The sequence below is a fragment of the Chinchilla lanigera genome, unplaced genomic scaffold (genome assembly GCF_000276665.1).
Source record: "Chinchilla lanigera isolate Chin_1 unplaced genomic scaffold, ChiLan1.0 scaffold00017, whole genome shotgun sequence".
NCBI classification, from domain to species: Eukaryota; Metazoa; Chordata; class Mammalia; order Rodentia; family Chinchillidae; genus Chinchilla; species Chinchilla lanigera.
In genome coordinates, this window is record NW_004955418.1 from 41,698 (window position 1) to 68,075 (window position 26,378).

The 26,378-nt window shown below is 44.6% G+C and overlaps 3 protein-coding genes across 5 annotated transcripts in view; 1 reads left to right on the plus strand and 2 right to left on the minus strand.

Annotated features, from left to right (window-relative positions):
* Ik (IK cytokine, down-regulator of HLA II) overlaps window positions 1-11,165 on the minus strand; it is a 13,168-nt gene extending 2,003 nt beyond the window's left edge. The window contains exons 1-16 of the mRNA XM_005382016.2: window positions 10,997-11,165; window positions 10,196-10,262; window positions 9,217-9,309; window positions 8,658-8,717; window positions 7,424-7,591; window positions 7,035-7,149; window positions 6,511-6,581; window positions 5,990-6,036; window positions 4,343-4,506; window positions 2,877-2,985; window positions 2,511-2,550; window positions 2,135-2,360; window positions 1,877-1,895; window positions 1,163-1,241; window positions 801-881; window positions 516-573 (exon numbers count right to left, since the gene is read on the minus strand). Coding sequence (XP_005382073.2) covers window positions 516-573; window positions 801-881; window positions 1,163-1,241; window positions 1,877-1,895; window positions 2,135-2,360; window positions 2,511-2,550; window positions 2,877-2,985; window positions 4,343-4,506; window positions 5,990-6,036; window positions 6,511-6,581; window positions 7,035-7,149; window positions 7,424-7,591; window positions 8,658-8,717; window positions 9,217-9,309; window positions 10,196-10,262; window positions 10,997-11,012 — 1,413 coding nt within the window. The 5' untranslated portion in view covers window positions 11,013-11,165. The remainder of the gene's footprint in view (window positions 1-515; window positions 574-800; window positions 882-1,162; window positions 1,242-1,876; window positions 1,896-2,134; window positions 2,361-2,510; window positions 2,551-2,876; window positions 2,986-4,342; window positions 4,507-5,989; window positions 6,037-6,510; window positions 6,582-7,034; window positions 7,150-7,423; window positions 7,592-8,657; window positions 8,718-9,216; window positions 9,310-10,195; window positions 10,263-10,996) is intronic.
* Window positions 11,166-11,254: 89 nt separating this feature from the next.
* Window positions 11,255-13,363, plus strand: Ndufa2 (NADH dehydrogenase (ubiquinone) 1 alpha subcomplex, 2, 8kDa). The gene is made up of 3 exons (XM_005382014.2): window positions 11,255-11,397; window positions 11,515-11,621; window positions 13,154-13,363. Exons 1-3 carry the CDS (start codon window positions 11,312-11,314, stop codon window positions 13,243-13,245), a joined length of 285 nt encoding a protein of 94 aa, XP_005382071.1. The 5' UTR covers window positions 11,255-11,311; the 3' UTR covers window positions 13,246-13,363.
* A 49-nt stretch (window positions 13,364-13,412) lies between these two features.
* Window positions 13,413-19,973, minus strand: Tmco6 (transmembrane and coiled-coil domains 6). 3 transcript variants are annotated; one of them, XM_013512999.1, is made up of 12 exons: window positions 19,786-19,973; window positions 19,542-19,651; window positions 17,776-17,891; window positions 17,493-17,676; window positions 17,183-17,287; window positions 16,931-17,016; window positions 16,623-16,739; window positions 16,309-16,416; window positions 16,009-16,208; window positions 14,593-14,675; window positions 14,080-14,247; window positions 13,413-13,810 (listed from the first exon to the last, which is right to left on the minus strand). In XM_013512999.1, the coding sequence occupies exons 1-12, from the start codon at window positions 19,892-19,894 to the stop codon at window positions 13,697-13,699; spliced, it is 1,500 nt and encodes a 499-aa protein (XP_013368453.1). In that variant the 5' UTR covers window positions 19,895-19,973; the 3' UTR covers window positions 13,413-13,696. The 3 variants fall into 3 exon arrangements, with proteins under 3 accessions (XP_013368453.1, XP_013368452.1, XP_005382074.1); XM_013512998.1 differs by having other exon boundaries at window positions 14,581-14,675; XM_005382017.2 differs by having other exon boundaries at window positions 14,581-14,675; window positions 16,009-16,195; window positions 16,309-16,420; window positions 19,786-19,972.
* Window positions 19,974-26,378: the final 6,405 nt, after the last annotated feature.

Below are 26,378 nucleotides of genomic sequence, written 5' to 3' on the forward strand. Positions count from 1 at the left end.
TTTTTTAATTTAGAGCCAGTGTCTCCATATGCAGTTCAGGCTGGCCTTCAGTTCACTTTGTAGCCCAGGCTGGCCTCAAACTCACAACGATCCTCCTGCCTCAGCCTCCCAAGTGCTGGGATTAAAGGCATGCGCCACCACACCCAGCTTGTAGCAGAATTTTAAAAAATAACATTTGAAAATTGTATTTAAGAAGGGAAAACATCAAACAGACATTTTCTAAAGACTGCAATTCTTTCTAACCTTTGTACCTATGTATTAATGCTTACTTACTGCTGAGAATGGGAATCAAACCCTGATACCCACTTTTTATTGTAGGAAATGAACCCCACCTTATTTGGCCCTACCTTATTTGATCTTGTGCAGAGACTCTAAAATATGGCCTATAGTGCTACTAGCTTTATTGTTGCAGCAGGAGTAGGACCCAGGAAGTGAGACAGATTTGGAGCAAGTAGAGCAAGAGATATGCTAAAAGTAACTGTCCAAAGACTCAAAGCATCCTCCTAAAGCCATACCTGGTCCATTTTGCTATAATCCACCTCCTCATCACTATCCACAGCCATGTCATCCATCCTTTAAAAAAAAAAAACAGTTGAAAAGATGCTATAGACCCAGACCACTATGCTTCACACACAAATCCAAACATTAGGAATGATCACTCGCTAGACTTTCCATTCAGAACTTAATAGAAGAGTCCATCCAATGAAGAAGTACCCTTGGGTCCCTACAAGTCAGGTTTTCACCTCTCTCCCCAACATGTTCCCCAGTCATCCCAACCTCGCTAACAGGATCTTACGTACGTGGCTGGATAGCACTCTGCATAACTATTGGACATGCCAAAGAAATCACCCAGCTGCTTTTTGTCTTCTGGCTTCTTCAGCATATGCTATGTTAAAGAAAATGTTAGGTTGAATTTCATCTCTTACAGGAGAGCTTCAGGCAGGGAGTCCATGCGGTAGAGGCCTGAGCATGAAGAGCTCTAAGAGCAAACTGTGAGCGTGAATGAATCCTCTGAGCAAGAGGCAAGGTATGGTTTCATCCGTTTCAAATCCAGTACCAAAGGGAAAGTGCAGGTAGGGGTAGGAGGGTGTAGAAAAGTTAGAGCTGGAATGAGAAGAGAAAAGCTCTGTATAAAACAGGAACATATTTAAATAAAGGATATGATTCAGTGCCTTCCCAGCCAGCAGACCCAGAAAACTTTTCATTGATGGACTTGATCAATTCCTTGGCAGATCCAGGTCCTGAGTGGACAGGAAAGTCTGGTTAGGTTTGAATTAATATTTTCTTTTTTTGAACTAGTATTTTAAACCTTCTTACCATAACACATTTCCAATCTGTGGGTTCATTAAAACTTTTTTAAGGCCAGGTGTGGTGGCACATGCCTCAGGAGGCTGAGGCAGAAGGACTGTTGCAAGTTCAAGGCCAGCCTGGGCTACAAAGTGAGTTCAAAACCAGCCTGAACTACATAGTGAGGCCCTGTCTCAAAAAGATAAAAAAAAAACCAACCTTTTTTTTAAGGCAAAAGACCCCTTTTATCTAACAAAATTTTAACCAAATTCCAGATAATAATGAGCTATGCTGAGAGGGCAGTAGGGTAACCAGAACACTGACACTCAATCCCTGCCCCACCTCCTCAAAACCTCAGTGCTTGAGGAATTATTTATCAAAGAGCACATGTACCCCACCATTGCCCAGCAAGGTGGAGGAACTCCAAATTCACCCTGCCTGTTCCATAAAATAAAACATGGTTACTATAGAGCTCAGCCCAGGGGATCCCCAATCCCACCTTTGCCAGCTTTATATACAGTTCAGACTCTCAGCCCAGCGAAAAGCAGGACTGTCAGAGCCAATGCAAGATGCTCTAGATAGAACCCACCTTTGTCAACATCCATGGGCTGGAAAGAAAAGAAAAACTGAGATAAGAGTCACCATGAGAGATTCCCACTCATCCCTCTCCCAAGCCTGAATCAATTCCTCACCCCACCTTCCCCACGACCAGGGTGATTCCAGCCCACAGTTAGTTGGCCAGTTGCTTGTATAAAGCTATGAGACATCTATATATTAGGAAGGACCCAGGCCCAGCCTGGCAAAGAGAGGCAGCTCCACTACCTGGTGCCAAGGGCCCACATCTCACCTCATCATCCACTTTTGGCTTCTCAAAGTAGCTGTGCCTCTTCTTTTCCTCCTCTCTCTCTCGGTCCTGCTCCCGCTCCCGCTCTCGTTCTCGTTCCCGTTCTCGGTCCCGGTCTCTGTCTCTGTCTCTCTCCCGATCACGCTCCCGTTCCCGGTATCTCTCCCGTTCCTTGTCCCGAGCTGTCTTGGTGGTGGAGGGAACATAATCCCCAATGTCTTCAAAAATGCTAGGAAAAATAGAGATCACTAGGTGCCAAAGTCATATACACTTCTACTCACCCTGGCCATTTCTACAGATTCTCATACCAACATCTCTCTAACAAGCCAAGAAACAGAACCCTTCCCTTAGACCAGGTGCCTAAAGCTAGGACACATACTTCATGTCGGCCTCAGGAGGTTTCTTCTCTTCCAGCTTCCCTGTGAAATAAAGAAAGAGTCAAGAACACACTTTGAAGTTCCCACTCCGCCGCACCATCCACTCCAGCTCCCCATGCCCTTTTTAACTTCTGTTGTTTAAAACATAGGAACGTAGACCAATACTCTCCCTCCCTTCCTCCCTCCGACCATTGCTTTCTGTGTGGGGCAGACTGAAAGACCCTAGATATACCCATCTTGCCAATGCTCCATTACTCCCACTTTTCTCTGTTCCCTGCAAGCCTCTCAATGAACCAGAGACAGAAAGCTCCAGACTTCAAATGCCATCCCCCAGGAGGTAAGGTCTGTCTCCCTAACACTACAGGTACCTTTATCCTTCTTTTTGAGCTTCTTGTTGCGGGTACCCTGCCTCAGGTATGAAAGGATCTGAGTGAGCTTGCTAATGACAATGTCATTTGTGGTCAGTGTAGTCTGGGCCTGAAAAATCCCAAAAACCAAGGATGTTATCACACTGAACAGGAATGTCTTCATTTATTCACTTACTCACTTAACAAATTGAAGGATGTGACATTTAACCAGGTGAAGACAGGGAATGCAGGTTCTGTGGAAGGACATTCTAGACAAAGAAAACAGCATACAGGGGCCGGGGACATAGCTCAGAGGCACAAGCGCATGCCTGGCAAGCGCAAGGTCCTGAGTTCAATTCCCAGTACCAAAAAAAAAAAAAAAAAACCAGCATGCACCAAGGCCCTGGGTCAAAAAGTGAATCCAGAACATTCAAGAAAGTCAGGATGACTGGAGAACAAACAACAGGGAGGCATGATGAAATGGGGTTAGAAAGGACAGCTGCTGCACAGGCTCAGAGGCCCATGATGATTTTGCTGTTTCTCCTTGGAATAAGAAACCACCCAAAGCTTCTAAGCTGTGATAACACAAAAATTTTGCATTATAAAAAGTAGCTGAGGAGCTGGGGATATAGCTCAGTGGCATAAGCGCCTGCCAGGCAAGCGCAAGGTTGTGAGTTCTATCCCAGGTACCACAAAAAAAAAAAAAAAAAGGAGCTGGACATTGTGATGCACACCTGTAATCCTGGCACTCAGGAGGCTGAGGCAGGAAGATCACAAGTTCAAGCCCAGCCTGGACTACATAGAAAGTCCCCATCGCAACACTGCCCCACACCAAAAACAGATCATCCTGACCATGTGTAAATGTAAAAACCATATGAAGGTGAGAGAGAGAAATTGGGGGCAGTGGATGGCTAGAGAGTAGACAATTTCTTGCACGAATGAGAACTGAACCCAGAACCTTTGCACTGAACAGCCTCTTTTTAATTTATTTTGAGACAGGTCACTAAGTTGCCAGGCTGGGCTTCAATTTACAATCTTCCTTCCTAAGCCTCCCAGAGGGCTGGAACTAAGATGCAGACCACTATGCCTGGCTTAGTGCAGGGTTTCTTCTGAGGATAAAGAAAAATTCTAAAACTGATTGACAGTGACTGCAAAACTTGATGAATATTCTAAAAATTGTCAAATTATATACTTTTCAAAAATGAACTACATGGCATGTGAATTATATTTCAATAAAAAGAAATGATTCACTGAACAGAAACCAGAAAGGATGCAGGAGTGGTAAAGAAAACTAGGGGTCTCGGAATACGTCCACCAAGAGACTATGACTTAGACTGCAATGTTATTGGTAGAGATGAAGAACAGTGAATGGATTCAGTTGAGACTTAGGTAGTAAAAAAACGAACATGACTTGGTGATATGCTAGAGACAACACTGATTCTCAGATTTAGCATTATGTGACAGGCTCTCAGAACTCTGTTACGCACCTCCATGGTAGGACAATCAGCCTTGCTTCGGATAAGAGTAGTGGGAATGTCTGTGTCCGCATACTCATCATCCAGGTCTACCACATAGGCCATTCGACCTGGCAGGAACAGCTCATTCCGCTCATATGCTTTGCTCTTAAAAAGCATACGGTAAACATTGCGGCCTACACAAAGAGGAAGAGTAGTTATTAGTGAATGAGAACCTTTTATAATAACAGTGCCCAAGGCCAGGCATGGTGGTGCACGCCTGTGATCCCACCACTTGGGAGTCTGAGGCAGACTGCCATGAGTTTTGAGGCCACCTGGGCTACATAGTCACTTCAAGGCCAGCCTAACCTACACAGTGAGACCCTGTCTCAAAAAAAAAGAACAACCCAAAACAACAACAAAAACAAGACTAACAGCCAGGCACAGTGGCACACCCCTGTAATCCCAGCACTTGGGAGGCTGAGGCAGGAGGATTGTGGCGACTTTGAGACCAGCCTGGGCTACAAAGTGAGCTCACAGCCAGCCTGAACTGCACAGCGAGATCCTGTCTCAAAAAAACAAAAAAAAAAAAAAAACAAATAAAAAACTCAGGGGCCATTTATTAGGTACTCATGCTACACTAGGCACCATGCCAAAATTATGCTATGCATAAGGCTAAAAAATTATGCTATGCATAATTTGTTTCTATCTTCACAATAACCCCATGAGAGGGCATTACTATCCCCTTTTTGCTACTAAGAATACGAAAGCTGAAAATTAAATGATTTATCTAAAGTTACACAGCTACCAACTTAACAGCAAAAAATGGGAACCACAACAGTCCAATTCCAAGGCCTGGGCTGCTAAAGTAAAAAACACAAGCTTGAATATCACATGGTCTCCCTTATATGAAAAGCTTCATATGTAAATCAAGTATGAAATGAAAGACAAACAATAGGGAAAAGAGAGGGAAAAAGTTTATTGTATTCTAAGTAGGCTTATACTGGTGGCTTCTTTTTTTTTTTTTTGAGACAGGGTCTCACTATGTAGTGGAGGCTGCCCTTGAACTATGTAGCCTAGGTTGGCCACAAACTCATAGCAATCCTCCTGCCTCAGCCTCCCAAGTGCTGGGATTACAGGTGTGAGCCACCACACCCAGCTTACTCTGAGATTTTTTTTATTTTTTTTTTGTCTTTTTGAGACAGGCTCTCACTATGCAGTTCAGACTGGCCTTGAGCTCACTTTGTAGCCCAGGCTGGTCTCAAACTTCCAACGATCCTCCTGTCTCAGCCTCCCGAGTGCTGGGATTACAGGCATGTACCACCACACCTGGCTGAGCTTTTAATCATTAAAAATGGTACCTTCTTTAATACATATGCTTCAAACTAAAAGAACTTCCAATCTAACTCAAGAGACTGTGAAATAATTAAATTCATGTTGGGTGTTTTCTCCCCCCAGTACTGAGGATCAAATCCAGGGCTTCTCACATGCTAAGCAAGTGCTCTACTACTGAGTTACATCCATACCCCCTACGTCTGGGTTCTATTATGTTTTATGGGAACTTGTTTAGGGGCCAAAAAGAAGAAAAGAGGCTAGGAGAAAGAAAAAAACATTCTGATGACAGCATTAAATTCCCTACTATTCACCTAGAATGCAGTTACTAGTGCAGAAGGTACTCACCCAGACGTGTTTTAAATTCAATTTTGTTTTCAGGATCCTCATCTTTCCTGAAAACACAAACATTATCATTATATTTTTTAGTAATTTTGTTCCTATTTTAGGCCCCAGCTTTCTAAACTTTCAAGCATCCCCTGATACAGTGGTACCTCAGTTAATGAACTTAATTTGTTGTACAATTTTAGAAAAGATGACCAAATTTGTTTGTGTGGGAAAGAAGGCCACAGCATCTGCCACGTGATGCAGAGTTTGAAAACAAACAAAATTTTGCCAGATGCTTTTTTTTTTTTTTTTTTTTTTTTTTTTTGAGACAGGGTCTCGCTATGCAGTTCAGGCTGGCCTTGAGCTCACTTTGTAGCCCAGGCTGGTCTCAACTCGCAACAATCTTCCTGCCTCAGCCTCCTGAGTGCTGGGATTACAGGCGTGCGCTACCATGCCCGGCCTGCCAAACCGTTTGCAAAGCAAAACCAAGCTGTTTGCAAACAAATGCATTTACAAATGAAGGTATTACTGTTTTTACTGACTTGGTTTCCTTCTGGGGCTTCTCCATCAGTTCCTCTTCCTCCTTCTCTTTGCTAGCAATCTCAGCTCGTACCTAACAGGAAAGAAAGTAGGGCTTAGACATTCACACTTTATGTGCATTTACTGACCATCCCCTATACCCTATCATGCCAGGAAAAACACACAGTATGACATACTGTTCTTACTATAACAAACTTTGTAGCAGGAGAGACAGACAAACAATTTCAACGAAGTGTAATAATTGTTGTAAGTGAAATATAAAGGCTATGCAAAGGTACAGAAAAGAGGCAAGGAGTAAAGGACTTAACCCTGGATGACCCCAGAAGGCTTTCCCAAGTAGATATAACTAGGTTGATATTGAAGGAGGAACAATAGTAAGTCTTGCAGAAGGACCACTTAGCTCTTCTTCCAGATAGATGGTCAGTATTAGGAGGATCTCCTTCCTCACCTCACCAAGGTCCAGACAAAAGCATTCAGCACTCTATTTAATTACTCCCACCAGAAATAACAGTTCACCAGGTCTCACCTTCTGAAGCAGAGCAAAATCCAAGCCTTTCACCAGATGGGTGTGTTTCATGTCACCACCCAAGAACTTGGACTCTTGGATCAACTGTCTTCTCTTCTCTGCAGCTGATTTGTCCCTGTATAATGATAAAAGTCATACAAGTTCTTTATTTATTTTTTGGGTTTTTTTCCAGTACCAGGAATTGAATTCATGACCTTGTGTTTGCCAGGCAGGGGCTGTGCCGCTGAGCTAAATCCCCAGCCTCATAAGAGTTCTTTATAAGTAGCAAGTACCTCTTGAAATAGCACATGTGAATTCCAAAGCAGAACATGTAGGAGGAAGACCTAGTACTGTGAATGCATGATTCCAACATGCTGAGGGAACCATGCCCCGACTTCCTCAGTACTCACGCTTCAGCAGTGGGGCCCACAGCCCTGTAGTTAGCCGTGGTGCTAATAAGCTCAGTTTCCTCATAATCTTTGTTCACACCATCTCTGCGTTCCTTGGCACGGTCCCGGTATTTCTCTGCTAGTTTTCTCTCTCTCTCCATTTCTTGTTGGCGTAGTTTGGCATAATAACTGTCACCAGACAAAGCAAATATGTAAGACCCATCAGCTGCTATCTAATGGTCAAAAGAATTATTTCTGCCTATTTCTCTGTATCTTCATCCATTTCTCTACAGTGAAAACTATGTATGTCCTAATAGAACTGCTGGCTACTTCTTAGCAGTCCTCATATCAAAACTAATTTCTTCCAACTCACAGAGACTGTTCCAGTGGCACCTTGGGACACACTCTGTCACTAGAGAACTCTTTAATGCCACCTAACTCTACTGATTCTCTATAGCTTTGAGGGACTTTTCCATATACAATCAAAAAAATTCTTTCTCTATATTTTTAGATACAGGGTCTCACTGTTATCCATGCCAGCCTTGAACGCATGTTCATCTTGCTTCAGTTTCCTAAGTGCTGGAATTACTGCCACACATCACCACACCAAGGCATCTCTGAACTTTTATTACTTTTGAAATTTCAACTAAAAAAGACTCATTCCTTGCTATTCTAACCTCAGAAAACAAGAAAATCAAAGCAGAAGTTTCAGAAAATCTTTTTCTCCAGAAAGTTCAATATTACATAAAAATGGTAATAATGATGATGTCACCCAGGGTTCAATAGGTGGTACAATATGCCAGGCACTGGTTGTAAGCATGTACACATACTGGTAAGAGCCTGTTAAGTTACTGTTGTTACCTATATCCTTTTCTTTTCTTTTTCTTTTTTTTTTTTTTTTTTGGTGGTACTGGAGATTGAATCCTAAGCCTTCACACTGAGCTATATTCCCAGTCTTTTTGCTTCCCAGAGTGCTGGGATTACACGTGTGTACCACCATGCCCAGTCTGTTATCTATATTTTATCCATGGGTTAGAAGTTAAACAAAATACTCAAGGTTATCCAGCTAAAAACTCGTGAAGATGATAGTAAAATGCATTGTCTGACTCAAAAGCTACACACTGCCACACTTAAGTATCATCTTCTTCATGAAGGAAGCAGAGGACCTCAACATAACAATGAAAATATCAGCCTCTACTTCCTCCCCATAATACTATCTGTCTTAAAACCCAACACCCCTTCACTCTTTCTCCACCTTTTCTTCTTCCTCCTTCGTGCAGCTGGGTCTTCATCCTCATTGTACTCTCTCGGCATCCTACAAGGGACAAGAAAATCACTGACATTAAAACATTACCACAACCTGGAAAACCCCCAGAAGTGGCCATAAGGATTAAAAAAAATAAAGGCCTAGAACACTGACCAAATCAACAGTTTCAATCAGGCAGGGAGAAACATCAACATTTGTCAGTGATTAGTTCTCAAACTTTAAAAAGCATTAATATACATCAAAGGGACTATTAAAATTAAATAGCCTCAAGTATCCATCCCAGATAGTCTGAGTCTGTGGGCATGTAACAGGCCCAGAACTCTGTTCATTAGCACCAGCAGCAATTCTAATACAAGTGGAACACACCCTAGGAAACAATGAGAACCTGGATTATCTCACTGGAGCGTCAATCTTTACGGAGAAAATAAAAAAACACAGGATTGAAAAAAGTACTAAACTTTCAACACCTATGACATCCTGGTTCAGTACAAAGAGATATACAGAAGCAAAGGACGTAGAAGAGAGACTGGGTCACCTGAAGACTTACTCATGATGACGTGACTTAGAAGGTGGTGCAGAAGTAGGTGCAGCCCTTGGGGTCATGAGAAGTTTCCTGAAATCTTCATTGGTAAGTTTGGATCTATAAGAAAAAGCAAACATTTTAAAAATTAGTACCCCACAGGAGATGAAACAGGAACATGTATAAAGCATGGTTAATTAGAAACCAGAGAAATACAAAGTAAATCAGTATAACAAATTTGGAAGGCAATCTGGCAGTATTTATCAAAATTTAAGTGTATATACTATATGAATCAGTAATTCCTTTAATCTATATTTAGTTCAGCCAATTACTGGCATGTATATAAAACCTGCAAAAAATTCAATTGTAGCCCTGAAAATAATAAAAAAATAGTAAGACCCTAAAGCCGGGCATGGTGGCACATGCCTATAATGCCAGCACCCTGGAGGCTGAGGCAGGAGGATCGTTGCAAGTTCATCAGCCTGGGCTACATAGTGAGTTCAAGGCCAGCCTGAACTGCATAGCGAGTCCCTGTCTCAAAAAGACCAAAAAAAAAACAAATAAATAAAAAATAAAAATGAACTCTGTTTACCTGTAAGAAAAGAACTAGAATTGGGAGGTTATAAAAGATTTTACCCTTTCTTCCCGTGTTTTAATTTTTGTTTTTGTTTTTGTTTTTTTTGTACCAGGAATCCAACTCAGGGCCTTGCGCTTGCTAGGCAGGCGCTGTACCAGTGAGCTACCTCAGAAGAAATAACTCCCATATAATATGCTGTTAACAGATTAAAAGAACAAGCACTTTCCTTGTCAAAATTTCTCCTCTAATACTTGTATGTAGGGGGCCTAAACCACTTAAGGTTCACAGAAATAATAGATCAAGTAGTACAATCTCTTGACCATACTTGTTAACAAGATATTCACAATTCTTTCACCACAGAATTCTTTCACCACCACCACTCCTATTCATTGCTCATCTCAATTCCATAATCCTAAAACAAATACTCACTGATGGAAGGAGTGAGGATCATCCACATCGTGGCCATCTGGGGCCAAAGGATTGGAGAACGGCTCGCCTAAGAAAACAAAATCACCGTTCATGTTATTAATCTTTGTGTCTGGTCCTTTGGAAAAACTGAGGATTACAGCAGTGAACAGTATAAAAGAAAGCCAAAAAGAGCCATTGTGACAATACAAGGTTATACTACTGCATCTGGTACCCTATAAATCCAGCATTCGGGAGGCTGAGGCAGGAGGATAGCTGTGAGTTCGAGGCCAGCCTGAACTGCATAGCAAAACCCCGTCTCAAAAAACAAAAACAAAACGAAACAAAAAACACAACGCAGTAAGTGCTGAAATGGGAAAAACCAAGGAGCTACGACAGCACAGAAGGGCTTCCTGAAACTGAGCCGGAGGGTCAGCAGACTAAGGATGACCACATCTAAAAATGCTGTAGGAAAGACCTGGCGCAGTGGCGCACGCCTGTAATCTCAGCTACTGGAGAGTGGACCGGAGAAGGGCGAGTTCAAGGCCAGCCTGGGCAACACAGGAAGACCCCCGTCTCAAAAACAACAATCAAAGATAGTAAATGAACAGGAGCGCCGCGCTAGTTAAGAGGAAGCGGCTGGGCTGGTGATAAAGGCGGCGCAGCCCTATGGACCCGGGAAGAGACTTGGGGAGCGTCCACAGCAGTCTGGCCTCTCTCCGGGGTGCGACCGTTACGCAACACTGGTTAAGGTTAGTTGTCAAAATAACGGGCTAAATGTCCCTAGACCCGCAGAGAAAAAAGAACAAATCAACCGAGTCTTACTATCTCGCTCCGGCATTTTGTCTCAGCCTCTCGACGCCCGCAAGTATCCAGTCTCTGACAAGAAAACGGCGGCGCTCTTTCCCACAGTGCACCTGGAAAACCAACCACAGTGCTTTGCGTTCCGAGCCTCCGCTGCCTCCCTCTCGCACTGGTCCCAGCCTGCGCACCGAGAAATACGACCTGACTGCGGCCCTAAAATGCTTTCGTGTCATTGGCTACGCTTTGTCCCGCCCCTTGCGTCACCCCGTCCGCTATTGGTCCGGCTGAAGAACCTGGGCAGAAAGTCTGGGACCCGAATGTGAGTGATAAGTGGAGATGGCGGCGTCGGCGGGCAGTAGAGCGACTCTGCGTGAGATTCGCATCCACTTATGCCAGCGCTCGCCCGGCAGCCAGGGCGTCAGGTGAGGCGCGGCGTGGTAAGGCGGGGGGCTTGGGACGCCGAGGTCAAGACCTCGACCTTCCGATGTTTCGCGAAGCCCGAGTCCACTGTATGTGCGGTGCTCTCTCCGGCCCCGCAGGGACTTCATCGAGAAACGCTATGTGGAGCTGAAGAAGGCGAACCCTGACCTTCCCATTCTAATCCGCGAATGTTCCGATGTTCAGCCCAAACTGTGGGCCCGCTACGGTGAGCGCGGGGCAGTCGGGGACTGGGAGAAAGAGTGGTCCAAGGTCACACAAAAATATGGAGAGACTAAGTTCGAACTTAAGCCATACTGTTTTCGCTGAAAAATTCACATTCGCGGGCGTGATGCTTTGTCTGTTGGATAACATGTGTAGGCTTTGGCTAGGACCTGCGTAGGGACCAGGAAATTTTCAGGTCAGAATTGGCTTCAGGAGCCGTGTGTGGTGGCTGAGGCAGGTGGATTGCCATACGTTCAAGGCCAGCCTGAGCTACGTAACGAGACCCGGTCTCAAAAAAACAACCAAAAAAAAGGGCTTCAGGTAAGAAAAAAAAAAAAAAATGCTATGCAATTTCAGACAGTGTAGGTCCTTTCAAATTACCTGTAGCGAGTGCACATGTAAGTACTGAGAATCTCAGTGTTGAGCACTTAGTGGTAGGCCCTGTGCAAAGTAATTTGTTGCTTAACTCTCATTTAATCCTGATTAATCATGAGCGGTGGATTTTTTCTTGTAGAGATTAGAAAAAGCAAAACCTTATGAAACCTACCTATGCAGCTAGTGTATAACAGGATTGAGCCTTTACATTTGTCCCCCTTTCTTGGAACGCACTTCCAGACTTCCATGGCTGAAGCATTACTCAGTTTGTTGTCATTTGTGTCTGAGTATGTCGCTTCAAAAACGCATTCCTTGCGCTGGGGATGTAGCTCAGTGGTAGAATGCTTGCCTAGCATGCACAAGACCCTGAGTTGAATCCTCAGTACCACCACCACAAAAAAAAAAAAAAAGGCATTCCTTGACCAGTAATGTAATATTGTCTCAGTCCTTTTATACTACCCTTTATCACATTCTGATATATCCCAATATGAACATTTCTTATACTTCCTAACACATAGTAGGTGTGTGGTAAATGTAGTTATAGTAGAATTTTGTTTTTTATTACACCCTGCCCTCAGAATGTGTGGGCACGAGAGTTACATCTTAGGCAGGTTGGGTATAACTGGACATCCATACTATGTAATACACTCATAATTGAGAAAAGGTTCTGTCCTTTCAAGCCAGTTGACTAAAAGAGACAACTTGTCTATTGTGCCATGTATTATGTTAGATGGACTGTGGGAGCCCAAAGAATGGGAACCCAGCCTAGGCCCATAAATATAATACACTGCCTGCCATGATTAATAAATAAATGCCTAGTGACCCTTAAAGCCTCCCTGAAATACCTTTCTTCTCAAAATTCTTGTTGGACCTAGGCTTCCTTGGTGTATTTTGAAATGCACTGGATTAATTCCAGGCATACTAAATTCACCTTGATCATAATCTCCTTACTGTCTTTCACGTTCTAGTAAGACTTTTTGTTGTAATTTGGTAGCCCCAAATGAGGTGTAATGATAACCCACCGGTAATCCCAGAATTCAGGAGGCCATCCTGGGCTACACAGTGAATTAAAGACCACAACTAGAGTGAGAGCCTGTCTCAAAAAAATCTGGTAGTCCCATGATGCAGAGTACTTAATTAGTAATCTTTCTTTCTCCTCAGCATTTGGTCAAGAAAAGAATGTCTCTTTGAACAACTTCAGTGCTGATCAGGTAACCAGAGCCCTGGAAAATGTGCTAAGTGGCAAAGGTTGAAGCCTTCACTGAGGATTATGACCAAGAACCCCAGAATGTGGGCTCTGCTGGACAGTACAATGAGAAAATGTGTTCTCTTCCTTATAAAGCTTGTGCTATAAAATGCCACTTCACAGTGTTCTTTTGTTTTACCTCTATTCTTTATTGTGCATCCAGAAGCAAAGCAGTTTAATATAAAAATAAAAACTTTATTCTTTCTCATCAAAAGCCACTCTCATCAAAAGTTGAGCAGGGGTCCGGAGTGTGGTGAGAGAATCCAAGGCCCCAGAATGAACAGGCTGTATCAGGTCCCCCCAGGTCCTCTAGTTTGAACAATGTGGGGGGAAGAGAGGAGGAGCTAGAGTAAGGTAGGGGAGGAGAAAGAGTTCATAGTGGTCCTAATCCTCCTGAAAGACAATGAGCAAAAATGTGACTGGTGAGAGGGTGGAGTACATGACATTGAGAAGTCAGGTCAGCCATGAAGAGCTGTCTGCTGGAGAGCACGCACTCGATCCTGAAGCTGGACTTCTTCCCGATGCCTTTCCAAGGCCTGCAGCCCAGATTGCTGCAGGAAGTCCTGGGCAGCCTGGGGACAGGGAAGAAAAGGATTTAACCAACAGCTGGGTCCCTGTGCTCTAAGACTCAATTCTCCTAGCCTCATGGTTTAGCCTACTTCTTGGTGAGCTCTTGGAAGAGGGTTCATTCCCAACAAGATGATAAAGGTTCCAACTTACAGCCCACTCTGCTAGCCCACCCTGGAAAAACATCCATAGATGGAACTGGAACAGAAGGAGACTACAGTGACAGTAGAGACTTCTGAGCAGAGGAGATGAGAGACCAGGGTCAGAAACCCACCTCTGGCTGATAGAGGAATAGCAGCTGCAGCAGCTCCAAACTCTGGCCTACTACCTCAGTGTCTGAGAGGGTCACTGTGTTTAGCAAGCAGGGGAGCAAGGGCCCTGGCCACAGTCGCCGGCAGTAAGCTGGACCCTTCTCTGCAACATTGCACAGAACTGTGAGTACCTGCAGAGACAGATATACAATCCCTCAAAAGAGGAAAACCGAAGATGATACACAGTACTGTGCACACGCCCACACTATGCCAAGCTCTGGTAAGCACATTCTTTAATCCCTGCAACTCACTCAGGTACTTACCCCAGTTACATGTGGAGAGGCTGGCTGGTTGATTTGCATGAGAAAAGTAGTAATCCAGTTTAGGAAATGACACCTAGACTGGTATGGCTCTCAAGCTGTAACATACCATGTGTCGGCCTTCAACAAAGGGTACTTTTGAGAACTGAGGACTTCTTGTTTACTCTAACAAGCAGGTCTTGGACTCGTGACACCAATACATACCAGTACGCTCACCATGTTCGACAGTGACGACAGCTGCAAGAGGGGTTCAATCAGGTCCAGAGAGAGCAAAGAAGTACACAAAGTAGGACTGTTTGCTGGAAGGGAAAATGTCAATATGGAGTACTTTGTACTAGGGCCTGACTGTTCCCCTCAATGCCACCCAACTCAGCCTAGGCTGATTCCTTATATCTAAAGGTCTAAGCCCTGCTCAGTCTGGAGAAACCACCACTGTTGTCCAGATGCTTGGTCTGCAGGGCTCTGTGGACAAAGAATGCCTGTCTCTGCTGATGGCTAACTCCTAAAGCACATACTCCTCACACACACCCCCACTTCCCTACACCCCCATCATGAAGCCTTTTACTACCACTTGTCTCCAGGAAGAAAGGGTGTCAGAGACCTCTTTCACTGTGGCTGGGGACTGGACCTCCCTGGATTTCTGACAAGGCTTAAAGGGGGCCAGAGTCTCCTGAGATACCCACCCTGTCCAGCAAGTCCCTGGACATTCTCCAGCCCCACTGAAAAAGTTTCATTTACACTCCAGTCTCCAAGAGCTTCTAGCCTGGGGGCAGGGCGGGGAGGGGGGGGAGGGGGTTGTCCAGCTACCACCAGGAGGCTGAACAAGCCAGGAAGGGAAGGATTCTGTGTTTGTGGCAGGTATGTACATTGACCCAATATATCACACATGTACCTGGAGTGACTGCTGTGTGAGCATGCATGTGCACATACAGGGAAATTCAGCTGAACAATGTGTTCTACCAACATGCCTTGGTGCATCACATGTGCATGAATCCATGGGCACAAGGGGGCGTCGCTAACTACACTTTCGTTCCCCTTCCTCCAGGAACCCCATGAAGTTCAGGGTGGCCATCTTACCCCCAAATCCTGCACACTGACTAGGTCAGGCAAGGAGACTAGGTTTATAGAATACTAAGAGCATTTTTATCCTTAAAGGATTTTCTGATCAAAATGTTTATTAAACTATTTCATTTTAATGGAGTGTTATTTAACAAGGCTTCTTTGGCATGCCTGGGAAACAAGCAAAGGGTAAGGTGGTGGGGGCTGATACTGTCTCTTCTTACACCCTGAGCTGTTCTTTTGCCTCACACTAAAGGAACTCAGGCCTGAGCAATTTACTTATTTGGAGAGACTGCCTCTCCAGGGAGTCACTTCAGGTTTCCCCACTAGAAGGACGTGAGGTAGAAGACGTGAGTAGGAAGGCCTTCACTGAGAGGGTTCAGGAGAGTTGGGTGAAGCACTTACCCGAATTCAGACTGCATGGGCCTCTCCTGAGATACTGAAAAGTCCTTCCCACCCATCTTTCGTTCTGCATTTTAGTTTTTTAATAGCTTCATTCCCTCCTGCTTTGGTTTTAATATTCTGATGATGTTAAAATAAAAGGTCCAGGTCTGAACAGACTGTGGTACATACCAGTGAGATTGTTGAGGAGCCAGAGGCCCTCAGGAAGCAGGCTAGGCTGTTTCTGAAGGAAGAACTCAAGTAGGATAAATAAGGCTGCCACAACACGTTCATCTCCGAGCTGCATTTGCCCTTCTACATCCTCTACTGCCACCTCTGTTAGCAGGTTGCTTAGACACCGAATCACAGGGCATGCAAGCTGCAAAGACAAGCTGAGGGTCAGATGTGAAGAAGAAAGGGTTACTCAACACCAGAAGAAGGGCAGAGTCTGAAGAAACATCTCCCAGACCCTGACCTGTCCTTTGCACCTACCAGCTCCAGTCCTGCATCCTCTGTTCTCTGGACAACCTCAGCCAAGTCCAACAGCAGCAGCGCCAGAGTAGATAGAGCTCCATGGGTGATAAGCAGGGCATTGTTGACCTGGCTGAGCAACAGAGAGCGAGCAGTCAATGCCAGTCAATCCTACCTTTAGGCTGGGAAACAGCCTGTCTGGGCATTCTCTGTGCAAAAAAAAGAGGACCATAGAGGAATAAAAACACTATAGCAATTCCAGAAACTGGCATTCAAAGACCTAAGGTGACATGCAATCAAAGATCGCCAGCATTTTCTCAAGTGGCCTGTGTTACCTGCAGATGATGTAGTGAAGGCACCATGCAAACTCCACAGCGATCCCAGGGTTCAGCTTTGGGCCCGGTTGCATCAGCTGCAGCATGTGCTGTGGCAGAGTGGAATTCAGGATACAGCTGTCAACAGAAACAGGGCTGTGAGTAGGAACCACAAAGATACTGGGAGAAAATGTCTAAATCCAAAGCTCCCCCTAACCAGATACAAATGGAGTTAAAATGTGCAATAGCTTTGGAAATCAGATCTGATCACACTGTACCACCAAGAGGGTCAACGCTGGCTGAATATCTAGAGACATAATTTTACTTACGGAATGATCTCTTCTGGAGCTTCCTTAGCCTGAAGAAGCTGGGACAAGGCATATCCAACAGCTTCCAACACAGCCATGTGCGGGGACTAAAAGTAGACAAGATAGTGATCTGACTTTGGAAGCCAGGTCGTAAGTTCCCTTGAGACTTTTAGCCTGTTGGCCCAGAGGTGGGAGCTACCTACTCAAAGCCAGTGGGGCATGCAGGAAGGAGCAAAGGAAGTTTGCCCAGGGAGAGGGAATGGAGGCACCCACCTGGATGCAGGAGGCCAAGGCTGGAACAATGCCCTGTGGCAGGAGCTGCTTCCTCACAGCCTCACTCTCCACAATCAGGTTCCCCAGCGTATACAGACACAGCTCCTGAGAGCAGGCAACAATAGCACTGGGCTGGGTTCACCTCATGACAGACCTAAAGCTCACAAGAAGGTGATGAAGGGTGTATCCACTGCTGTGGGCATCGGAAATGCTTTTCTCTTTTTTTCTTCTGCCTATCTGCCAGCTCAAACTAGACCAAACACTATTTTAAACTCTAAGCCCAGAACAAGGTGGTAGGGACAGGGCTTACAATGAAGTTTGAACTGTGACCGGAGAGGTAGGTGAGGAGGTAGGAAGTAGCTGGCAGACAGGCTTCAGCCACCATAGATTGCTCCGAATGAGAGAGTTCATGAAGGCACCGAGCCGCTTCAAGCTGCAACAGGGCCCGGTTGCAGGTCAGAAGCCCAACCAGGGTCTGCATGCTGCCCTCCAGCCTACATGAGTGAACACCAGAGTCCTGATAAGCCTGTGATACAGTCCCTTTACCTATTCCCTCAGAGCCCTGGCCAACCACTCACACCACCCACACTGACCGGATGAAGGTTTGCTGTGTCTCAAGGTGCTGCAAGCCTTGACGTAGGGTGACCAGAGCTTCCTCTCTCTTCTTTTCTTCTGTCCCCCGCTGAGCTAGTCGGAGGAAGTGCTGGATCTAAAGCACAGGACAGACGAGAGAAGACTCAATTGCCAGGAAGCAAGTCCTGTGTCCCTCTGCCCACTTCACTTCTGGGACCTCCAATATCACACCATCTCTAAAACTTGTTGTTAATCCTAATATGGCTAACAAGCACCGGTGCTGCTGGGGAGCACAGGGAGGGAATCAGTCCTGCCCCTTACTCTGCAAAGAACCTGAACTTGTTTCCTCACCTGAAAAAAGAGAATGACGTGTCTACTTTCTTATATTTCAAGGATAACATTTAAACTTCTCAGCCTGGCAAACTGTTTTCTAGAACAGTGATGGTGAACCTTTTAGAGATTAGAGTGCCAAACTGCAACTCAAAATCCACTTACTTATTGCAAAGTGGCAACACTGCAATTAAACCTGAATACTACGGTTTTAGTTTAGAAAAAAAACAACTCTACATCTTTTGTTTTAAAAGAAAAACACAATTAACATGCATCCCATAGGTTTACCACCACTGCTCTAGACATTTCCCCCCATACAAGCTACAGCCCAGCAACACTCAGCATAACATGACTTGTATTTTAACGCTTCCAAGCTTTTGCACATCTGTTTCCCCTGCCTGGGTTGCCCTTTCCACTTCCTCCAGACTTTTGCTCAGTGTTGCCTCAGAAGAGTTAGCTCTTTCAGCCTTCCTTTGGTAGGCTCAGAGGAGTTTCTCTTGAGCCTCATGGTTCCTTCCATTATGATAGGTGGTAGCACACCTGTCTCCTTCACTAGTCTGTGAGCACTTCAAAGCAAAATACTGTAATCTTTTCATCTTATATACCTTTTTTTTTTTTTTTTTTTTTTTTTGGTTTTTCTCCGGTACCGGGAACCGAACTCACGACCTTGCGCTTGCCAGGCAGGCGCTTTTTGCCACTGAGCTAAATCCCCAGCCCCTCATCTTATATACCTTAATGCCCTGCATAATGCCCCAGCATAATGTAAGCTCACAACGAATAAGTAACATAGCCTAGGCAAAAGTGCTGTGTGAACTGAGTATGTAAGCACAGGCAATACAAAGGTTCATACGTTCGTGGAATTAAAAATCTAGCTGCAGAGACGGTAATTAAAAAAAAAAAAAAAAAAAACAATTTGGTAATATGATTAACATTCTGCAAGAAATAAATAGACTGCCAAACAGAATACCAGAAGGGATCCACTTTGGATGTAGCAAATGCAAAGACCTTGAGAAAGCGCAGGAAGTCGGAATGTCACTCTAGGACCTGAACAGGACACAGTGGTAGGCATGAGTAAGTTGATAGGGTTACAATTAGGTAGACGTTAACCAGAGCTTTGCAGGTCACAGGAAGGATTTTGGTCTGTTTTCAAAATACTCACTGAAGGTGACAGGTGTAGAACCTTGTAGGAGATTGCTGCAGTGTCCAAAGATAAAGGCTGCAGCTGCGATAGCGATAGCGCGATAGCGAGGCACGTAAAGAATTCATGAGCTCGTTAAGAGGTAAAATAGATAGGACTTGATGGACTCATGTGGGAGGAGGGGCATCGAGCTGTAGAGAATGGACTACGGATGTGTAGAGCGCCTCGCGCTCAGGTTTGGGGCTGACCCCGAGTACTCGCGGAGGTCTGGAGCCAGGGAGCCGGGACTGCAGCACGCACCTCTCCCGGTCCGCTCACCTCGGCTTCCCCGAGAACGGCGGCTGCACCTTCCTCAGCGGCTTCCTCCGGGGCTTCTCTCAGCAGCCTCTTACTGACCAGCTGCCGCTCCCGCCGCGCCTTCCGCAGTGCTGAGGACAGCGCACCCGGCTCGGGGTCAGCGGACGCCCAGCACCCAGAACCCACGGCTTCGAGCTCGGCGTCTCCTCTCCCCACCTCCGACCGCTACAGCCCGATTTCCCGGCGCTCCCTCGCGTTCCCGCACCTGCCTCCCGCTCCCGCCGGCGGCACCGCAGCTCCTCCACCCCGCAGGCCACCCGCCTGAGGAGGCTTTGCCGTTGGCTCCACATGCAGAAGCTGGAAAAAATTGGCATGCAAATCTAGGGCCGCAAAGTCGTCCGCCAGCCTAGAAAATGGCAGGAACTGCGCAGTCGCAGCCCGAGGGGCGGTGCGCGGCGCGGCGCGCGGTACAGCAGCAGTGCAGCAGGGCGGGGGCGGAGCTGGGGACAGGGCGGGGGCAGGGGGCGGGGCGGGGCGAAATTGTACTCTAGGCCTGACCGGACAGACTAGACTAAAGATAGGTTTCTTTCCTTACCAATTCTAGAAAACAAAGTTACTGATCTCCACTCCCCAGGCCAGCAGTGTCATACACTCACCTTACACAATCTCCCCACGCCCAACACATTCAAAACAACACCGAAGTCTAGGAAGAGCTGCGATTCCGTTTCACCAATAACTCGGCTCCCACTGAAGTGTGCTGCCTAAATGCTTGAAGGGCATTGCCCCATTGGACGCTCGCCATGACGACTACGTGGTCCCCATTTTACTGGTGAGAAAACTATTCCATTGCTATGCACAAAAGGGAGTTCCTGTTATTTTTAGGATAAAATAAGTCTTTCACCAAATGTTGAGCACACCACTGCTTTATCGGGCACTAATGGAGAGGATGAAAAAAAAGTGTCCTTCGCCCACAAAACCCAAATTGCTGCAAACTAAACTACATGATCTAATCCTTGATTTCCTCTCTAGACTGGAAGGAAGCCTCATCTCATTCATATTTTTTGAGATCTCTAGGTTTGTTTGTTTGTTTGGAGACAAGGTCTTGCTGTATAGTTCAAACTGTCCTTAAGCTTACTATGTAGCCCAGGCTGGCCTTGAACTTGCAGCAGTCTTCCTGCCTCAGCCTCCTAAATCCTGGGATTACAGGTGTGCCCCACTAGGCCAGGCAATCTCCACGTTCTTTAAACTAGTTTTCTATTCACTTGATCCCCCTTTTTCACAGGTTGTACACTGCCTAGAACCTTATCACTGCCTTCTACCCACACCCTTCCCTTAACATCCTGGAGATTTCAACTCCACTGTCACCTACACCGATGCCACCTGACCGATGCACCGATGCACCACCTGACCAATGCCCCTGCTATGTACTTCCGCATAACCCTTTTCACAGCTGTCACTCAACTACACTGTAATTGCTTGATGTTGTCTCTTCCCACACCCCTTCACAGCTCCTGGAGGCACTTAAGAATTTTTATTGGAGGCCTTTGGATTTTACAAAACTATTATTTAGGCAAAGTTACAAGTAAGGAAAAGGATTGTTCCTCAAACTGTTTTCCTTCCCTTCAATTTAATTGTACCCCTTGAAGCCAACTGAAACTGTTAGGACTCGGTAACTCTTGCAGATGGACTAAATGCCCTTTGTATAAATGGATATGCATGAGTCTTTGGGGGGCCAGGGGTGGAATGTTATGGTTTGTATCTGCATGTTCTCCCCATCCTCATGCAGTCATAGGGCAGGCTTTCAAAGTTTATGATTGATTCTTGGGTGTGAGTGCTGCACCCGCTCTCAGGAGGACAGTTTGCATATGTAAGGGAGAGAAAGAGGCTGCTTGCCACTGCTGCCCCTTTTGCTCTTGTTGCTTTTTTGCTGTTTTCTGCCACCATGAACTGTTGCCCTCTGCCATGTGCCACGCCTTGGAGCGAGCAGGGCATGAACTGAAACCTCCACAAGCAGTGAGCTAAATAAACCTTTGCTTCCTTAATTCTGGGTGTCAGGTATTTTGTTTCAGCGACAAGAGAAAGGTAAGCAAGACACTTACCAATACAGTTTGTAATCTCTTCCTCAAAATAGCCCATTAAATATCCACAAACCATTATCCTGTCCTCCACACCTTTTCTCGAGGCCCAAAATCCAGTCAACCACTGGACAGCTGTTAAGTGAGCACCTGTTATACACCATGTGATGAATGGGGATAGGGCTATTCATGATTCCTCATGCAACAGGCTGGCTTCTTAAACTCACATCTTACTCTTGGTGAGGAAGATGAGGCAAATTCTCAGGCAAAAGCTATGTTGTGCCTATGTCCCCTCAGACAGTCACAGCTGCCCAAAATACCTATCTTCACCTCTTCTCTGGCAACACTGTTAACCCTGAAAGAACTTACCCCATGTTTTGTCTTCTACAGGGCTGGCTGTTCAGAACTCCTACAGAGCCACCTCTGTAAGAGTCCTCTTTACTATGAACTGTATTTCTGGGTTCATGTTTGCTTCCCCCATCTACTAGAACACTTGACAGCCTATGTCTTGGTCAGGACTGCATCCCAAGGCTTCTCTCCAACTGTGCACTCTGTAGACAAATGATAGCTGTTTGTCAAATCACTGTGTAACTTGGGGATCTTCTCTTCTTTTTCTTTTTTTTGTACCAAGACTCGAACTCGACTTCATATTCGTCAGGCAGGTGCTGTGCCACTGAGCTATATCCCCAGCCCATAACTTGGGGATCTTTGCGGAACTATCACTGCTCTCAGCTTGGACCTCCCCACCCAGAGTGCTTCCCTGAAGGTAATGGGTTTTGCTGAGGAGCCAGACTTCCTTGGCTCAAGTGCTCTAAATGTAGAGGCTTTAAGGAAGAAGAGACTAACTTCAGCCAGGCTTGGTGGCACACGTCTATAATCCCAGCACTCGGGAGCCTGAGGCAGGAGGATTATTGCAAGTTCAAGACCAGCCTGGGCTACAAAGTGAGTTCAAGACCAGCCTGGGCTACAAAGTGAGCTCAAGGCCAGCCTGAACTGCATAGTGAAACCCTGTCTCAAAAAGACAAAAAAAAAAAAAGAGTATGTTATGGTTTGTGTTTAGCTTTTTCAGAGGTGGCTGGATCTAGAGTGTGACTGATTCATGGTGCAATGCTGGGGTTAAGGCAGGTGATTACTAAGTCAGTCCACTGACCAGTTTGGCACCCCTCTAGTCTCAGTAGCCCAGACAGAGATTAAAAGGGGCAAAAAAAGTTGCTAAGGTCCCTTGCTTGTTTGGCTTCCTTCTGACCTCCAGAAACTGTTTCACCTCTTCAATGCCTGTCTGCCATACCGCCCTATCTTGGAGCCAGTCAGTGATGAGTGAAACCTCTACAAGCTGTGAGCTAACTAAAACCTTTTTTCCTTTAACTTTGGGTGTCAGATACTTTGTCTCAGCAATGAGAAAAGTGACTAAGACAGGCACTATTATTATCTCTATTTTACAAAGCAGGAGCCTAGAAATGTGAGGCCCAGAAACTTGCCCAAGTCTCAGAACCTTAGTGGTAGAGCTGAGATTCCAAGCCTGGCTGTTAACTTCAGGGTAGTGTGTCAACACTGGGCTACACTCACATCTTGATCCTCAGGGATGTCACAGTGGCCTGGCATGAGGCACAGATCAGGTTATTAGGGTATGCCCACCAGGACACTTTTCCTTCTTTGGGTTGGAGGCAGAGATGCAGCTATTCCTCAGTTAAAGAGTGTGAGTTTAAAAGATTTTTAAGCCATACATGGTGGTACACATCTGTAATTAATCCCAGCACTCAGGAGGCTGAGACAGGAGGATTGCTGCAAATTCAAGTTTAGCCTGGGCTACCTACTGAGTTCAAGACCAACCTAAAATATATAGCAAGACCCTGTCTCAAAAATAAGACAAAAAAGCTGGGCACGGTGGCACACGCCTGTAACCCCAGCACTCGGGAGACTGAGGCAGGAGGATCGTTGCAAGTTCGAGACCAGCCTGGACTACAAGGTAAGCTCAAGGCCAGCCTGAACTGCATAGCAAGACCCTGTCTCAAAAAGACAAAATAAAATAAAGACAAAAAAAATGTCCAGGAGTGGTAGCTCATGCCGGTAATTCCAGCATTAGGAAGGCTGAGGCAGGAGGATCACGGCAAGTTTGAGGCCATCCTGGGCTACATACTGAGTTCAAGGCCAGCCTAGAGTATGTAGTGACATTCTGTCTCCGAAAAAAGAGAGCAGGGCTGGGGAGATACCTCAGTGGCACAGCGCCTGCCTGGTAAGCACAAGGTCCTGCGTCTGATTCCTGGTACCCCCCCACCGAAAAAAAAATGGGGGAAGAAAAGGAAAGAAAAAGATTTTCGAGTAGCTTTTTTCCTCAGAAGTCCAAGGGTATGAATCTGTGAGAGCTATTATAAACGCATAACCCTATTCTCATCTTGTGGGACACTTGCTTCTTTTTCTTGGCAAAACAGGTGATTTACTAATTAATTTTTATTCAACATAGGTACAGCTCTTCCTTCCTAGGCCACAGGGGTCATACTTGGGAGAGAACAGGAGAAGGCAAGTGGGAAACAGTTCTTCCTGGCCAAACTGAAGGCTGGAGTTGTCCCAAAAGTAACAGCAAGGGGATTCCGATAAGGGAGTATCCCAATCTGCCTGGAGATAAGGCCAGTTGGAATTCTCAAAAGAAAAAATTCTGCTGGTCAGTAAGACAGGCGGATCGTCACAAGTTCAAGACCAGCCTGGGCTACAAAGTGAGCTCAAGGCCAGCCTGAACTGCATAGCGAGACCCTGTCTCAAAAAAAGACAAACAAACAAATAAATAAATAAATAAGGAATGCAGGGTGCTGAGTCCAAAGCATTTATCACCTATAGAGTAGGTGCAGTGTCCTCACAAGGCACAGGAAAAAAATGATGGTCTACTTAGGTATGTCATAAGAGGAAGTCATACAGAGTTTATATGAGGTTAAGGAATTTGGCATAGGGCCACAGCTAGTTTCTTTCAGTGTTTTGGGAAACAATCTAAACACCTTTATCAGTGCCTGGAAATTTTTAAGGCCATGGGTTGGGTTCAGGACTGCAGCGGAAGCAGAACACACACAAAAAAATACACAAAAATAAATAGCACTCCAGTATGCCAACAATGAACCCACCAAGAAGCAAATTAGGAAAACAATCCCATTCACAATAACTTCAAAAGAAATTAAATACTTAGGAATTAACCTAACCAAGGAAGCGAAAGACCTCTACAATGAAAGCTATAGTATCCTGAAAAAAAGAGATTGAAAACGACATCAGAAAATGGAAAAATACCTCCTGTTCCCGAAGAGGTAGAACCAATATTGTCAAAATGGCTACATTACCAAAACTAATATATAGATTTAATGCATTCTCAATCAAAATACCAACAGCATTCCTCACTAGAGAAAATAATCCTAAAAATCATATGGAACCAGAGGAGGGCAACAAGAGCAAAGCGGGTGGTACCACAATCCCAGATTTAAAGTTATATTACAAATCTACAGTGATAAAAACAGCATAGTACTGGCACAAAAACAAATATGTAGATCAGTGAAATACACCAATACTTTCAGCTATCTGATCTCACTACAAAGAGACCAAAAACATGCTGGAGGAAAGATAGCCTCTTCACAAACAGTGCTGGGCATGGGAACAAAATAGATCCCTTAGTTAGTCCACGTCGAATATCAATTTTATTCTTTCCTATTTCCAACTAAATATTTGGTCATGTATGCACGCTTTTTGTATTTAGATCTTTGTGGTGTAGGAGGAGACTAAAGCTAACCTGTCCAGTTTATTTTTCATTTCTTTGGGGTGTTCAGAAATGTTTATATGTGGATTAAAATTTTAAAAACATTTTTTAATCTTGGTTTGTTTTAGTATACTCATCTTTTAGCTACTCAGAGATTAGAGATGGGAATTAAGAAAGAAAATAGCACGTTCATATTTGTTTTGGACGGTTGGACAATTTTTAAAATGAAGCTTAGAATGTTTATTCTTGTGTTATAAGTATATATTGCAAGTGCATCTACATTTTTTTCTGTGTTTTTCTTTGGATCCCCATATAAATTTGGTCTATGTAATTTGGTCAGATGTAAGGTAGAAGGCACTGCTGTACTTGATAGTCTTCTCCCCAAAAATTTCCAGGGTACAAATGTTCGGTTATAAACTTAAAGCCCTCTGTACACGCAAAGCTGAATTTCCTGTCCTTTAAAATGTTGCTGTGTAGTTTTAATAACATTTAGCTTTTTATAAGCAGGTCTGCAGGTCTTATAGCTGCAGTGTTTTTTAAGTGGACACAATTTATTATTTTAGTAATTTACATGAACTTTTAAAATAAGGATGATTTGAGATATATCAGAATACATTGCCTAGTATTGAAACAAAATTTTGATTGAGAAAAGCCATTAAACTGACAGGAGCATTTTTGTGTTGAATGGTGCTAGAATTATAAAGTATTTGGGATCCTAACTTGTATTTTACAGAAAGCTGACATAAAAGACATTTTTGGTACTGGAATTGACATACTTGTTAAAATGTAATCCTTAGGATTTTTTAATTAATAAGATCAATTTTGGCAATAACAAGGAAGCAAGTTAAAGAAATAACACGTTTTAAATATGATTTTTAAAGAAGATCAAAGGAGGAGAACATGTAAATTGATACTTTAAAATTAATTACAGTGTAACTCTCTAGAAAAAGAATAATTCTTACTGTTACTTTATTTTATTTTTTTTATTTTAAAGAATAAAAGAAGGATAACATAATAATAGGGGGGACTTAGCAAATTACAGACAAAATGGTA